Source organism: Lytechinus pictus, chromosome 1, assembly GCF_037042905.1.
Source record: "Lytechinus pictus isolate F3 Inbred chromosome 1, Lp3.0, whole genome shotgun sequence".
Classification (NCBI taxonomy): domain Eukaryota; kingdom Metazoa; phylum Echinodermata; class Echinoidea; order Temnopleuroida; family Toxopneustidae; genus Lytechinus; species Lytechinus pictus.
In genome coordinates this window covers 42,719,846-42,734,711 of record NC_087245.1, presented here as the reverse complement: position 1 = coordinate 42,734,711, position 14,866 = coordinate 42,719,846, and the positions used below count along the sequence as shown (strand labels likewise).

Here is a 14,866-nt window from a genome sequence, read left to right as displayed (position 1 = left end):
CGTGGCTGTACGTTGCACGGAATGATATACATACAAGCAGACACTCATATCCTTCAGTAGGGAAATGCCTTGCGAATTCAAAATTTTGTGCCTGTTATTACACTAAGGATGAACCGATAACTGAATAAACTTGTGCTCTATTATATACTATACTAGATATCAATTTCGTTTCTATTTTTGTTTCTCCCTGGATGCATATAGCGCCCTCTACAGGTATTGGTGATCATGGCAACATACTCTCTCATTTTCTCTCTCGTCTATGTCACCCTCATTTACAAACCGACCGGAGAATTGACCGAACCCGCCTCCAACGACCGATCACGTTCCATGCGACAAAAGCTTGAATCCCGACGAAAACATAGAAATAACAATCCAATCTTGGGGACAAACTCAACATCGAATTCAGACCCGATTCCTCAGAAAGTCAAACCGGCTCCTGAGAGGTTTCGCAGGGCTCAGCATGAGGGATATATTGACATATTGTCAGGGGAGGTAATGAATTGAAGATTTGATTTGTTCTTATTAAAGTAATGCAGTATCATTCCCAGTACCTTCAAATCTCCAGTCACACAATAGGGGGGTTCGCAATCACGACGGAGACGGATTCTATACAACACAGAAAACATCTTGTCAAAAGCCCTTCATGACAAAGCAGTCTTTGTCGAAATCGATGAATCAAATCAGCAGTTTCGACCTGGACTCCCGGGAGGACCACTTCCATTGACGAGTGGATACCATTCGCGACCATGGGGTCTCGAAAAGCACCCTAAATAAGTATTTTCCATATTCTGAAAATGCACCCGTTAACATGTATTGACGTGTAAAACCCCACCCGTAACAAGTATTGGAATTAAAACGACACCCTTGGGAAGTATTCCTTGAATTGATCCCCTAATCAAGTACAGCGATGTTTTTTTTAATGAAAATGACGTTCTTTTTATGTGTTTTTTTTTTTTTGTTTTTTTTTTGGGGGGGGGGGGGTCGCGAATGGTATCCAATCGTCAATGTAAGTGGCCCCCGGGCCTGGACTCTGGACAAACGATATATTTGCAATTTTTCGTCAGCTGAGAATCTTACAATGAAGAGCTCTCCCGGTTTACCAGTTCTCGACAAAGTTTTCGTCGCTGTTCATTGTGATTTGATGGGCATTGTCAATAGATTTTTTATGTTGTAAAAACCCCTCTCCGTCGTGATTGCAAAAACTCGCTATAAGCTTAGATACGCGTACCTTTTAAACCATTATGCTCTATATGCCGCCATGAAAATACACCAAGCTTCTGTGTGCCAGATCTTCCTTTCAGATGAATAAATAAATAAAATCTCATACAAGTACAAAGCAAAGGCCATAACCTAATATGAGGCATTGTTCATTGGGAAAATCAAGGGCGAGACTACAGGGCCCTAGATTTTTTAAGTAGTGAAAAAAATAAAGGAAGAAAAGGAAAGAGGTATGGCTGTTTTTGTAACTATACATTACCAATGTGATTCATGTCAGGAAGAAAAAAAAACCGATCCTCTTCCCCCTTCTCCACCCATGAAACTATACCCTTGTGGAGAAAATAATGGTAATGGTATTAGTGGTGATGAATTTTAACATCTTTCCCCGATCTTGTTACTTCTTGGGGGTGGGCCGGGGGCTAGTTGTTCACGCGAAACGAAGTATGACTCATATTATGATTATGATTATTATTATATCGTGTTATAGCCACTCCGACTCTTCTGCAGTTCATGTGCTGTGGTATCCAGCTCGGGCCATCTCCTCAACACTAGCTCGGGATCCGAGATCGATGCGACCGAGTGTGTCTTCCGAATGAACAATGCTCCCGTGAGGGGGTTCGAAAACGACGTCGGTACCAGGACGACACTCAGGTCGATCGCCCACGTCAATCTGGTGAGGTCGTTTGAGAAGACGGACAAGGCGCGTAAAGAGTTGCTCCAAGACGTGGACACCAAAAGTGATTACTTATTGATAAATTGGATGAACAGGGTAAGAACATTGCAAAACACCGATGTTAAGTGTAGGGGAAGGCGGGATAAGTTGTGACACTTTTTGCATTTTGCATGTTAGAATTGATATGACTAGTAATATTGTAGAAATAAGTACCTTGCCTTTAAATTTGGTTCTTGGGAAATATTTTTCACCTATATATAACTTTCTACCCCCACACTAAAAATCGTTGTGACCTTTGAAAAAATTGATGTCAAATGGCTCAACTTGCCCCATCTGTGGGGTAAGTTGTGCCACCGCCTGGGGTAAGTTGAGCTACAAAAACTATGTACAAAATGTATGCGGGAGAACCAGGATGTCAATTTTTCATTTAAAGTCTTTTCACTTGCTAATTCTCTATAAATACTAACATGTTCTAAAAGTAAAAGAACTGTCATGTGAATTTGCTCCTTTCTGCCTGCATAACAATGGCTTTTTATGTTTTTTTTTTTTATATATTATATATTACCATAAGAGTTACCATGGCTCAACTTGCCCCATGTTGGTTGGCTTAAATTAGCCCCGTCAGAACTTTTTGCGATATTTCACATCCACACATTTCTTATGCATCCATCATGTAAAAGACTATGACAAGAGTGAGAATCCATACCTGGACTAAAAATATTGTTCTAATTTCTATAATATATTTAAAGACGTGTGTGGGTAAAAAGCACTTATCTATTTCACACCCTTTTTTACTTTTTTGGCTGAAATTTGTATTTTTCCCTCTAAAAAAGTACTTTTTGTTTCAAAGTTGAAAACAATGTGGTGGGGTTGAGGGTTATGCAATTGGTCATCAATAAATGACACCAACACAATGTCTGACTCATGCATTATTAGCCTGGGGGTGGTGGCTCAACTTGCCCCTATGCTCAACTTACCCCGCCTTCCCCTACCGTTTGGGTCCCGTAAGCATGGCAAGACAAAGCTTAGTAATCATCGTTGAAAATTTTTTTACGATTGATTGTATTGACTTCAATGTACAATTAATCAGGAAAAAAAAAAGCTTACGACTAATCGTTGACCTTTGTGTTACGGGACCCACATGACCACTGACACCATAGAAGTGTTAAAACGACGCGAGTTTGAAGCTGGTCTGCCACAACGAAACAGTTAGTTTTAAAACAAAATCAGGTTGATTCTAAACTGGTACTGTTCCAGCACCTCTCTGGTGTGGTCATCTAGTGTTAAAATTGACACTGGCGTCGTTTACAGCGTATAAGCATTAGAATTGTCTGTATGTTAATTCATAAAAAGAATATTCACGCCTTCAGCAGCTTTGTCAAAATTCGACATGATATTAATCATTTCTTTCTCAATTGGCAAGCAATAAACAGATCCCATGCAGAGACAGATCTGAAGCAACAAATTTTCATCTTCAGATTCGTACCTTTTCAGTGTCCTAACATTTTTTTAGTTAATACTGAAATGTCTCAAGTCTCAACATGTCATAAAAAAGAGGCAAACAAAAAGTGTTATTTGTCACCAATGTTATGCCTACAAATTTTAAAAGGCCTAAATACCGATAGGTACACTATTTTCATATCTACTTTTTTATTCAAACAAACTTCTGCATCTAAACAGACTTAAAATCAGTAACAACAAGGAATACCAATAAATAAAATATGTATTATTTAAATACTATGTTTATAGGTGAATGTAAGGAAACTACAAGACCGTGAATACCGCTATGCCGTGCTACTTGCACACCTATACCCCGGAGTGAAGTTTTATGCTTTCAATTCAGATCAGATGAGATACGCAGAGAAGGTCTTCAGAGACGAGACAGGACTCACAAGGTAGCAATTTGGCGTATTTTTTCGTTGTAAATCTGTATACATTTTTTTTTTTGTAAATTCACATTTCCTTCTAGGAGAGGAATTAGACATGAGTGCACGATTTAAAGAGTTATGGTAATATGTTTTGGTTACAGTATAGCGCTTAGAGAGAAAGTAAGTGTAAAGCGCTATATAAGTCGTCGTCTTTGATCGTCATCCGTTCGTCTCAAAAGCGCCGTAGCACTAGGTGATACATTTTCTTAAGTGGCCTTATATAGAGTCCCATTATCAAATGGCAGTACCTCGAGCAATTTGTGCAGATGAAGGAGGCAGGCGCTGCTGAGAGCGATATGCTGATAAAAATGCTGCCCTCGCCTTTCTCCTAGCTCTTTGGTCTGCCAATTGAGCATTCCGGTGTAATATCCACCGTCTATCTTACAACTACGTCACTAACAGTAGCTCTCCATTAGATGACGGCTATCGGCTACATCTTCCCATGTGTTAGTGTTAGGGGCAGCTGGCTGTTGCTCTAAACTCCCCCTTTTTTGTTTGGAAAAAGTGCCCTAATAATATATCTACCCATGTAAGCCTTCACTAGAGTTTTGTCTTTTTTTTCCAAAGTTGTTATGTATATATTTTTTTTTATTGAAACTGTTTATTTGCAGGCAACAAGCCAACACGTGGTTGAGTACTGGTTGGTTTACCATGCTTGCTGCTATGGATATCTGCAATGAAATTAATGTCTATGGAATGGCTAATGATGATTACTGCTCATCTACCAGGTGAAGGTCAGAACACTGCAAAAACTCCGGTGTTGATTTAACACCAGCCCGGAATCTATATATGTCCACACCAGAGAGGTATTGAAACAAGTTTGGAATCAAACCGATGCTGTTTTAATACTAATTGGTGTTGTATAAACACCTATCTGGTGTTAGACCAAAACGAAACTGGTGTTGTTTAACACTTCTCTGGTGTGGACATATATAGATTCCGGGCTGGTGTTAAATCAACACCAGAGTTTTTGCAGTGTATTCTTAACTCCGGTTCAACTCAGGCCATTATTCTGCATGTATCTGTGCTTAGAATTTAGACCTTAGATGCCATTTTCAGAATTTTATTAACTTCGTATGTCTCTTATATAATACTGCGCCCTTTCTTCATACAGTATATAATTAAATGGTGAGGGAAAATGACTTAGTTATAATTGTCAGACATTCGAATACTCAAGCTTATAATTGATTTTAGTATCGATTGAACCGATAAGTTGCTGTTAGAGATTTGTGTCATAATTGACTGTCCATATCAAAACCGAGTTTGGACTCAAGAGTTCACCTTTTATTCACATCAACTCAGTTTTCAAGAGAAGATTTATTGGAATTTTATTGTAATTTTAGTAGAATATAGGCCTCGAAAGAGAAGTATTTCGGGATTTTTTCATTGATCTGCTGACACAATTTAGTGTACTGTAAGCCTGTCTCAAACATAGAGAGTCAGAACTCTTGGAATAAAACAGTCATATTTTTTAATAGAATCGGGCATCTTTTGCTCCAGGTCATTATAATTCCTGATCAATAATTACTATATAAAGCTTGTAATATATTTACATTATTCTTCCTTTTTTCTTGTCGGCTTATAAATAGCAATGAATCAATCCCTTACCATTATTACGAACCAATGGGAATAAAGGAGTGCACCTACTACAATGTGAGTGAAACGCGCCTTGACGGGGGACATCTTTTCATCACAGAGAAAGCTGTTTTCAAACGATGGGCAACGAAACATCGACTTTCTTTCAAGTAATTTCTATCAATCATTACCATGTTTACTATGAATTTACTATGAATTACAGTTTAAGCCAAAAGTTTACATACACCAAGGAAATTCAAAGAAAAGTTGACACTCGCCAATCATCATAAAATTTACTGTATCTTATAAAATATTTGTGCTATCATGACGAAAAGAGTACGTCATGCCCATTCATCACATTGCTTTGTCATCAGGAGCTGAAAAATATTTACGTGTCATTTTTCCCAAAAATATTCATATTTTAGACAAATTAAAATTAAAAACTTGACAAAAGTATTTCATATTTGTGCTAGTTACGTCTCAACACAAACATTTCAGATTACACTCTTTTGTTCAGTGGTGACATATCATATAAATCATAGATTTGACATTTATATATTTCTATGAAATGATGTTTGAAATGATATTACTTTTTCTTCAAAAAAAAAACTCCACCTGAAATATACTTCAATTCCAATAGCATCCCAATCATATGAAAGAGCTTGATACAAGATTCGTCATGGTAGTATTTATATTTCTGAAGATCGTAAATTTTATTTTGTTTGTAAAGCGAACAAATTTCACTGAATTCCATGGGTGTTTGTAAACTTTTGGCCTCAACTGTATATTAGATGCCTTCTAATGTAAACGTCACATGTATTGGGAATGAAATGTATGTAGAAAACCAAGTTAAATGGAAGGACTGAGTTAACCTCAATAGGCCTACGCAAAAAGGACAAAGTACAATTTGGGATTTTATCCGATAATTTGTCTTTCCCCCTGTGTGCACTTTCCCTTCTAAAAGTCTATTTGTGTGAAATCAATTTTCTCTCTCTCAATTTCCAACTGTTCATGAGTGGAAATGTGGAAGGAGTGACTGTGGCAGGAGTGTGTTAATTGTAAAAGTGTGTGAGCAATGCGAAAGGTGTGTAAGCACAGTGTGAAAGGAGTGTTGTAATTGTGAAATGTGTGTGATCACAATATAAAAGGTGTATGAGCATAGTAAGAAAGGAGTATATTAGTATGAAAGGTATATGAGGACAGTATGGGAGGTGTGTGTGAGCACAGTATGGTAGGTGTGTGAGTACAGTACGGAAGATGTATGAGTACAGTATGGAAGATGTGTGAGTTCAGCATGGTAGGTGTGTGAGTACAGTATAGAAGATGTGTGAGTACAGCATGGTAGGTGTGTGAGTACAGTATGGTAGATGTGTGAGCACAGTACGGAAGATGTGTGAGTACAGTATGGTAGATGTGTGAGTACAGTATGGAAGATGTGTGAGTACAGCATGGTTGGTGTGCGAGTACAGTATGGTAGATGTGTGAGCACAGTACGGAAGATGTGTGAGTACAGTATGGAAGATGTGCGAGTACAGTATGGAAGGTGTGTGTGCACAGCATGGTAGGTGTGTGAGTACACCCTGGTAGGTATGTGAGCAAGCATGCTAGGTGTGTGAGCACAGTATGGAAGGAGTGTGAGAGCACTTAATGGTAGGTGGGTGACCACAGTATGGTAGATGTGAGTACAGTATGTTAGGTATGAGAGCACAGTACGGAAGATGTGTGAGTACAGTATGAAATATGTGTGAGTACAGTATGGAAGGTGTGTGAGTTCGGTATGGAAGATGTGTGAGTACAGCATGGTAGGTGTGTGAGTACAGTATGGTAGATGTGTGAGCACATTACGGAAGATGTGTGAGTACAGTATGGAAGATGTGTGAGTACAGTATGGAAGGTGTGTGAGCACAGCATGGTAGGTGTGTGAGTACACCCTGGTAGGTGTGTGAGCACAGCATGGTAGGTGTGTGAGCACAGTATGTTAGGTATGAGAGCACAGTACGGAAGATGTGTGAGTACAGCATGGTAGGTGTGTGAGTACAGTATGGAAGATGTGTGAGTACAGTATGGAAGGTGTGTGAGAGCACTTAATGGTAGGTGGGTGACCACAGTATGGTAGGTGTGTGAGTACAGTATGTTAGGTATGAGAGCACAGTACGGAAGATGTGTGAGTACAGTATGAAATATGTGTGAGTACAGTATGGAAGGTGTGTGAGTTCGGTATGGAAGATGTGTGAGTACAGCATGGTAGGTATGTGAGTACAGTATGGTAGATGTGTGAGCACATTACGGAAGATGTGTGAGTACAGTATGGAAGATGTGTGAGTACAGTATGGAAGGTGTGTGAGCACAGCATGGTAGGTGTGTGAGTACACCCTGGTAGGTATGTGAGCAAGCATGCTAGGTGTGTGAGCACAGTATGGAAGCAGTGTGAGAGCACTTTATGGTAGGTGGGTGACCACAGTATGGTAGATGTGAGTACAGTATGTTAGGTATGAGAGCACAGTACGGAAGATGTGTGAGTACAGTATGAAATATGTGTGAGTACAGTATGGAAGGTGTGTGAGTTCGGTATGGAAGATGTGTGAGTACAGCATGGCAGGTGTGTGAGTACAGTATGGTAGATGTGTGAGCACATTACGGAAGATGTGTGAGTACAGTATGGAAGATGTGTGAGTACAGTATGGAAGGTGTGTGAGCACAGCATGGTAGGTGTGTGAGTACACCCTGGTAGGTGTGTGAGCACAGCATGGTAGGTGTGTGAGCACAGTATGTTAGGTATGAGAGCACAGTACGGAAGATGTGTGAGTACAGCATGGTAGGTGTGTGAGTACAGTATGGAAGATGTGTGAGTACAGTATGGAAGGTGTGTGAGAGCACTTAATGGTAGGTGGGTGACCACAGTATGGTAGGTGTGTGAGTACAGTATGTTAGGTATGAGAGCACAGTACGGAAGATGTGTGAGTACAGTATGAAATATGTGTGAGTACAGTATGGAAGGTGTGTGAGTTCGGTATGGAAGATGTGTGAGTACAGCATGGTAGGTGTGTGAGTACAGTATGGTAGATGTGTGAGCACATTACGGAAGATGTGTGAGTACAGTATGGAAGATGTGTGAGTACAGTATGGAAGGTGTGTGAGCACAGCATGGTAGGTGTGTGAGTACACCCTGGTAGGTGTGTGAGCACAGCATGGTAGGTGTGTGAGCACAGTATGTTAGGTATGAGAGCACAGTACGGAAGATGTGTGAGTACAGCATGGTAGGTGTGTGAGTACAGTATGGAAGATGTGTGAGTACAGTATGGAAGGTGTGTGAGCACAGCATGGTAGGTGGGTGACCACAGTATGGTAGGTGTGTGAGTACAGTATGGAAGATGTGTGAGTACAGTATGGAAGGTGTGTGAGCACAGCATGGTAGGTGTGTGAGTACACCCTGGTAGGTGTGTGAGCACAGTATGGTAGGTGTGTGAGCACAGTATGGAAGGAGTGTGAGAGCACTTAATGGTAGGTGTGTGAGTACAGTATGTTAGGTATGAGAGCACAGTACGGAAGATGTGTGAGTACAGCATGGTAGGTGTGTGAGTACAGTATGGAAGATGTGTGAGTACAGTATGGAAGGTGTGTGAGCACAGCATGGTAGGTGTGTGAGTACACCCTGGTAGGTGTGTGAGCACAGTATGGTAGGTGTGTGAGCACAGTATGGAAGGAGTGTGAGAGCACTTAATGGTAGGTGTGTGAGTACAGTATGTTAGGTATGAGAGCACAGTACGGAAGATGTGTGAGTACAGCATGGTAGGTATGTGAGTACAGTATGGAAGATGTGTGAGTACAGTATGGAAGGTGTGTGAGCACAGCATGGTAGGTGTGTGAGTACACCCTGGTAGGTGTGTGAGCACAGTATGGTAGGTGTGTGAGCACAGTATGGAAGGAGTGTGAGAGCACTTAATGGTAGGTGTGTGAGTACAGTATGGTAGGTGTGTGAGTACAGTACGGAAGATATGTGAGTACAGCATGGTAGGTGTGTGAGTACAGTATGGAAGATGTGTGAGTACAGTATGGAAGGTGTGTGAGCACAGCATGGTAGGTGTGTGAGTACACCCTGGTAGGTGTGTGAGCACAGTATGGTAGGTGTGTGAGCACAGTATGGAAGGTGTGTGAGCACAGCATGGTAGGTGTGTGAGTACACCCTGGTAGGTGTGTGAGCACAGCATGGTAGGTGTGTGAGCACAGTATGTTAGGTATGAGAGCACAGTATGGTAGGTGTGTGAGCACAGTATGGAAGGAGTGTGAGAGCACTTAATGGTAGGTGGGTGACCACAGTATGGAAGGAGTGTGAGCAAAGTGTGAAAGAATGTGAGCACATTATGTATGAAAGGTGTGAGCACAATATGGATGGTGTAAAAGTAGTGTGTGTAGGAGTGTGTTAAAGGAAAGTGTGAAATGTGTATTAACACAGTGTGGATCGAAGAATTAATTCAGAGCACGGCATATAAGTGGATGAGCAGTGTGGAGTGAGAGTGAGTATAGCAGTGAGTGAGAGCAGTGTCGAAGGAGGGTGAACACGGTCATTGGAACGTGAGTGAGTAGTGTGAATGAAGTGAGAGCATCGTGAAATGTGTGTGGGCACAGCATGAAGGTTGTACGCACAGTGAGGGTGTGTTAGCACAGCATAAGTGAGAGCATTGTGAAAGGTGTGTGTCCATGAAATAAGTGTGAACAACACGAGAGCTTAAGTTTCACGGATCTTCCGAGAAAGAAATGCGAAAATATAAAAAGCTCTTCACGGGGATAAAATGTGTCATAATCTGCATTTGGCTTTTCTACTTTATGTTTGTATTTTTCTGTAGGCTCTATTTTATGTTAACTCCTTCCTTAACAGTGAGATAAATCAAAGTTTTATTTTTCTTTGCCTTCCCAGGCATCCATCATGGGAAATAGGCCCAGAATCGGACGAACCACTAGATTCTCCCTTTTTAAGGAAGTATCACCAGTTGATGAAAGAAACCAACTACGCCATCCGGAGTGTAAGGGACTACATGAAGCTGGAGCGCGAAGCTCGTCGCAGAGTCCAAACAGAGGATCGACTGGTTGAACTGAAACGCGGGAATGAGACCTTCATTATTGAGAAGGAACAGTTAATGCAGAAAGTCCTGGAACTAGTTCCCGGGGCCAGGCCCATCCCGCATAAAAATACCAAGTCAAGAATGGAGGCGAAGGCCCGGAAAAGAGATGCTGCATTTCATAAAAATAGAGACCGAGATAAGAGAAATAAATCGAGAAAGAAACAGAGGGATGACACAAAAGAGAAAGTACGAAACAATAACGGCCAAAGGAAGCACGAGGAAAATGTTAAAAGATAACAGCAGCTGACACCGTACAATCGTTAAACTGAACAGTTCTACTCCGTTTTATTATATACAGGGGCCGCGGAACGGTTTTCAAAGTGGGGGGCTGAGCCAAAAGTGGGGGGGGGGCTGACCATGCAAAAAATCACAATCATATGGTCATTTTTACGTTTTTGTACATGGTTTTGGAAAAAAGTGGGGGGGGGGCTGAAGCCTCCCCCCTCCCCCCCCCCCCCCCCGCTTCCGCGGCTCCTGATATACCCAGAGACCTATAAACATGATAAACTATATGATAGTTTGCCTGCTCTTTCGCAACAACAAAAAATACCGTACAGAAAGGGAGCTTGGGGGCCTTGCGCCCCCATAAAAAGTTCACGACCAAGAAATAAAAAAGGAAAAGGAGAGGAAAGGAAAGGGGAAATGATGAAATAGGGTATCGTGTACTGTGTTCTGACTATTATGTCAAAATCTATCATTGAAACATAATATTTTTGTGTTAAACAAGTGAAAACCTTTGGCGCATTTGAGAAATTTTGTTCTAACGTCATCCCTGGCCGCATACATTCGTAATTCCGACGCTTCGCTATTGCGAAGGTTCCAGTATTCCGAAGATTCGTTTTATTCCGAAAGTTCGTAATTCCGAAGGTTCGTTAGTCCGAAAACGAAATGAGGTTCGTAACAGCGGCGTAACAGGGGTCGGTGGCCAGGGGGGGGGGGGGGGGCAAGAGCCAAAAATTTCCCGGTCATATCATGGAACAGGCAATGGCGTCATAAGGCAAAAATTTTGAGGGGGCGATATGGCGTATCGGGCATATATATATATATATATAAGCGAGCGAACGAAGCGAGCGAGCAAAAATTTTCTGACATTTTTATTGCAAAAATCAAATTTTGTGATAAATATTCACCCTCCTCTCTTTCCTTTTTTCTCTCTTTTTTTGTACGCCACGGTGAACACGATTTTTGTTATGATTGTGAGCATCGGGGCGAAGCTCTATATGCTCGAGGGGGCCGAGTATGGCGCTTCTGGCAAGAAGTAGCTTAATATAGGTCCCGAGCGAGCGTAACGAGCGAGATTTAAAAAAAATCACATTTTCATGAGAATCTAACATGAAGATAGATTTTAACGTGATATTCAGAAAAATATAATACACTTTTCTTTCTTTCCCCATTTTTGTTTGTTTGGTTGTAGAACTTTTGGGGGCCATGGTCTAAACTCATCCATATAACACTGCTCTATGGGTGGGGTCCAGGGTAGAGCCCCGGAACCTCTTGATATCAAAGCCATTTAAACCTTACAGATGGCCACTTATTTTAATCAAATTGCGTGTATATTTATATAGCTTTAACACAACACATAAATTCAATGCAGTTGTGTATCGTAATCATCCAAATATTGTGAGGGGCACACCATAGCAAATGTGGGAAAATTTGTAAAAAGTCGCCAGCGAGCGAAGCGAGCAAGGAAAAAAATGGCCTGTTAAAATGAAATTCTAATTATGTGATAGATTTTTACATCATTGTAGCAAATATCATGTCATATATATTTTTTTCATTCATCTCATTTCGCTGCCTCCTTTATTTTCTTTTATTTCCTTGGCTGTGGAACCACCCCCCGGTACGCCAGTCCTTCAACGTAAAGCTTAATGCAGGAAGGGTCCATATAGGGGCCCGTTATAGAACCCATTAAAGGTTACAGATGAAGAGCCCCCACTGCACGGGGTCTTGGCTCTTGGACAGAGCCTTTGGAGATTTAGCAAGTTTATGATAGACTTTCATACGACATTATGCTATATACCATCCATTTTTCTTCCCACTCGTTATCTCAATCCTCGGCAGCCCGGTAGTGTACGTTATCTTGTCCCTATTCTTTATTTCCAATTTAGATTTTGGCTAATTCCATTCTGCCTTTATTTCCCGCTTTTGTTTGCCTTTTTGTCATCTTTAATTTATTTCCCTGTCTTACTAATCATGCTAATGGATTTGTATATCGGGCCGAATTGTTCTTTCTCACATGTTCTTTTTTCCTCCCTTTTCCCGTTGTCTTTCCGTTTTCCCTTTGTTATGTTTTTTCTTAGTTTTCTTTTCCCTTTCCCTTTCTTCCCCCCCTTTTTTTTCTTTTTCCCGTTTTTTTTTATTTTCCCGGTGAGCTCCGCCAGGGGGGGGGGGGGGGCAGCTTGCCCCCCCTGCCCCCCCCCCCCGCCTGTTACGCCACTGGTTCGTAATTCCGAAGGTTCGTTAGTCCGAAAACGAAATAAGGTTCGCAATTCCGAAGGTTCGTTAGTCCGAAAACGAAATAAGGTTCGTAATTCCGAAGGATCGTTAGTCCGAAAACGAAATGAGGTTCGTTAATCCGAAAATGTAAAAAAAAAGCCCAAAAGGGGTCTTTATCACCCCTATTCTGGTCCAAACAATCACCCCCCCCCCCCGTGCAGAGCGATTTTTTAAAATTAGGTTTACAAGTGGTAAACATTTAATCAAGAATGGATCTTTTAGTAGACATTTTGAACTTTTACAAAACAATTTCAAAATGCATCAACGCGCCCCTATCGAGATATGATTCGATGACTTCTATCTGCTCTTATACTGGTTTTCGTTAATAGGTTAATAGTAGTTTTCTCGTTGAATGCATTTTATTTGTTTGATGTTCTGTAGCCTGTGTTTTAAGTTGTACTTATCGTATACATGTTCAGTTTGGTCCTTGTGCCTTTGTATCATGTACATTTATTTATGTTTAAACCGGATAAATGAAATGAACAATCAAATAAATTTGCAGGTCTAGCAATGAGAGAAAAACATGAACTAGACTCATAAGCCTATGATCATTCCTTTGAGACATTTTTGCGTACGTAAACGCCCCTGGTAACGATAGATCAACCCTTTCCCACAGGGGCGGTGAAAGTGGATGGGGGGGGGGGTGGCAGGGGGCACTTGCACCCTCCCTCCCCCCCCCAAAAAAAAAATGAATAATAATAATAATGATAATAATAATAATCCCGTAGGAACGAAATACTATTTTCCTAATAGGGAAATTCCCTTTGTTTTTTCAAAATAAAATGTGCCGTTTTTCAAAATGACATACCCTTTTTAAAGTATACATGTTAGATTAGAAAATCCAAATTTTTTGGTTATTGTTATAATTTATTGTTTAGTAAGGTACTCACCGTTTCCGGTTATAAAAAGGCTTAGAATGTCCAGTTTTCAGACTGGAATATTTTTTTAGCTCGCGCTTCGCACTCGCATTATTCGATGTATCCTATTCATGAGTCACTAAACGCAGTCCTTAACAGGTTCCTTTTCTGGTCAGTATATTTCAGCTCGCACTTCGCGCTCGTGTTAATTCGTCAGTTAGATGCACATCTTTTTAATGATTGCAAAAACTGCTCAAAATGTTTTATTTTCATTTCTTATTGAAATGTCCAAAAGTTTGAGCTTGCGATTCACGCTCGCAACACCTTCAAAGGATGCCCTATTGGCAGTTGACCAAAAAACGAGTTTTACAACATCAGCTTTGAAATTATTGGGTGCAGTGGCGGACCGTGACCCGGACGAGACAATTGATTGGAGGGGCACTGTATTGTTTGTGAACAATGCTGTGCCCCTCCAATGCTTTGTCTCCTCCGGGTCACGGTCAGCCACTGATTGGGTGTATATATTAAAACAGTTGTTGCTGCAATAATGCTAAAGAAAATGATGTTCATAATGTTAGTAATATCAACACTAAAAGATTGCATAATATCGATCCATCTTTCAACTCTCATATGGTCTATGAATTGACAAACATAGTGAAATGATAAACAATATACGACAAGTTAAAGGGCATGTCCACCCCGATAAAATGTTTATTTGAATGAAAAGAGAAAAATTAGAGAAGCAGAACCTTGAAAAAATCATCAAAATCGGATGTTATTTTTTTTAATGGTGATGTTCTAAAATTTTGCTTATTTTCACAAAACAGATATAATGCACATCCTGGTCATTGTGTAAATGAAGGAACCGATAACGTCACCCATTCGGTATTTTTTTTTTCATCAAAGGAAACTATGAAATGTTTAAATTCCCCCTCATTGTATTGTGACTCAAATTTGGATTAAAAAGTCCTGCTTGATCATGTGGATTGGCAATTATTC

The 14,866-nt window shown here is 40.6% G+C and overlaps 1 protein-coding gene across 1 annotated transcript; it reads left to right on the top strand.

Moving 5' to 3' along the window:
• The first annotated feature begins 205 nt into the window (after positions 1–205).
• On the top strand, positions 206–11,116 carry LOC129267586 (alpha-N-acetyl-neuraminyl-2,3-beta-galactosyl-1,3-N-acetyl-galactosaminide alpha-2,6-sialyltransferase-like). The gene is made up of 6 exons (XM_064105802.1): positions 206–492; positions 1,706–1,987; positions 3,641–3,786; positions 4,431–4,547; positions 5,409–5,564; positions 10,310–11,116. Exons 1-6 carry the CDS (start codon positions 226–228, stop codon positions 10,749–10,751), a joined length of 1,410 nt encoding a protein of 469 aa, XP_063961872.1. The 5' UTR covers positions 206–225; the 3' UTR covers positions 10,752–11,116.
• The last annotated feature ends 3,750 nt before the right edge of the window (positions 11,117–14,866 follow it).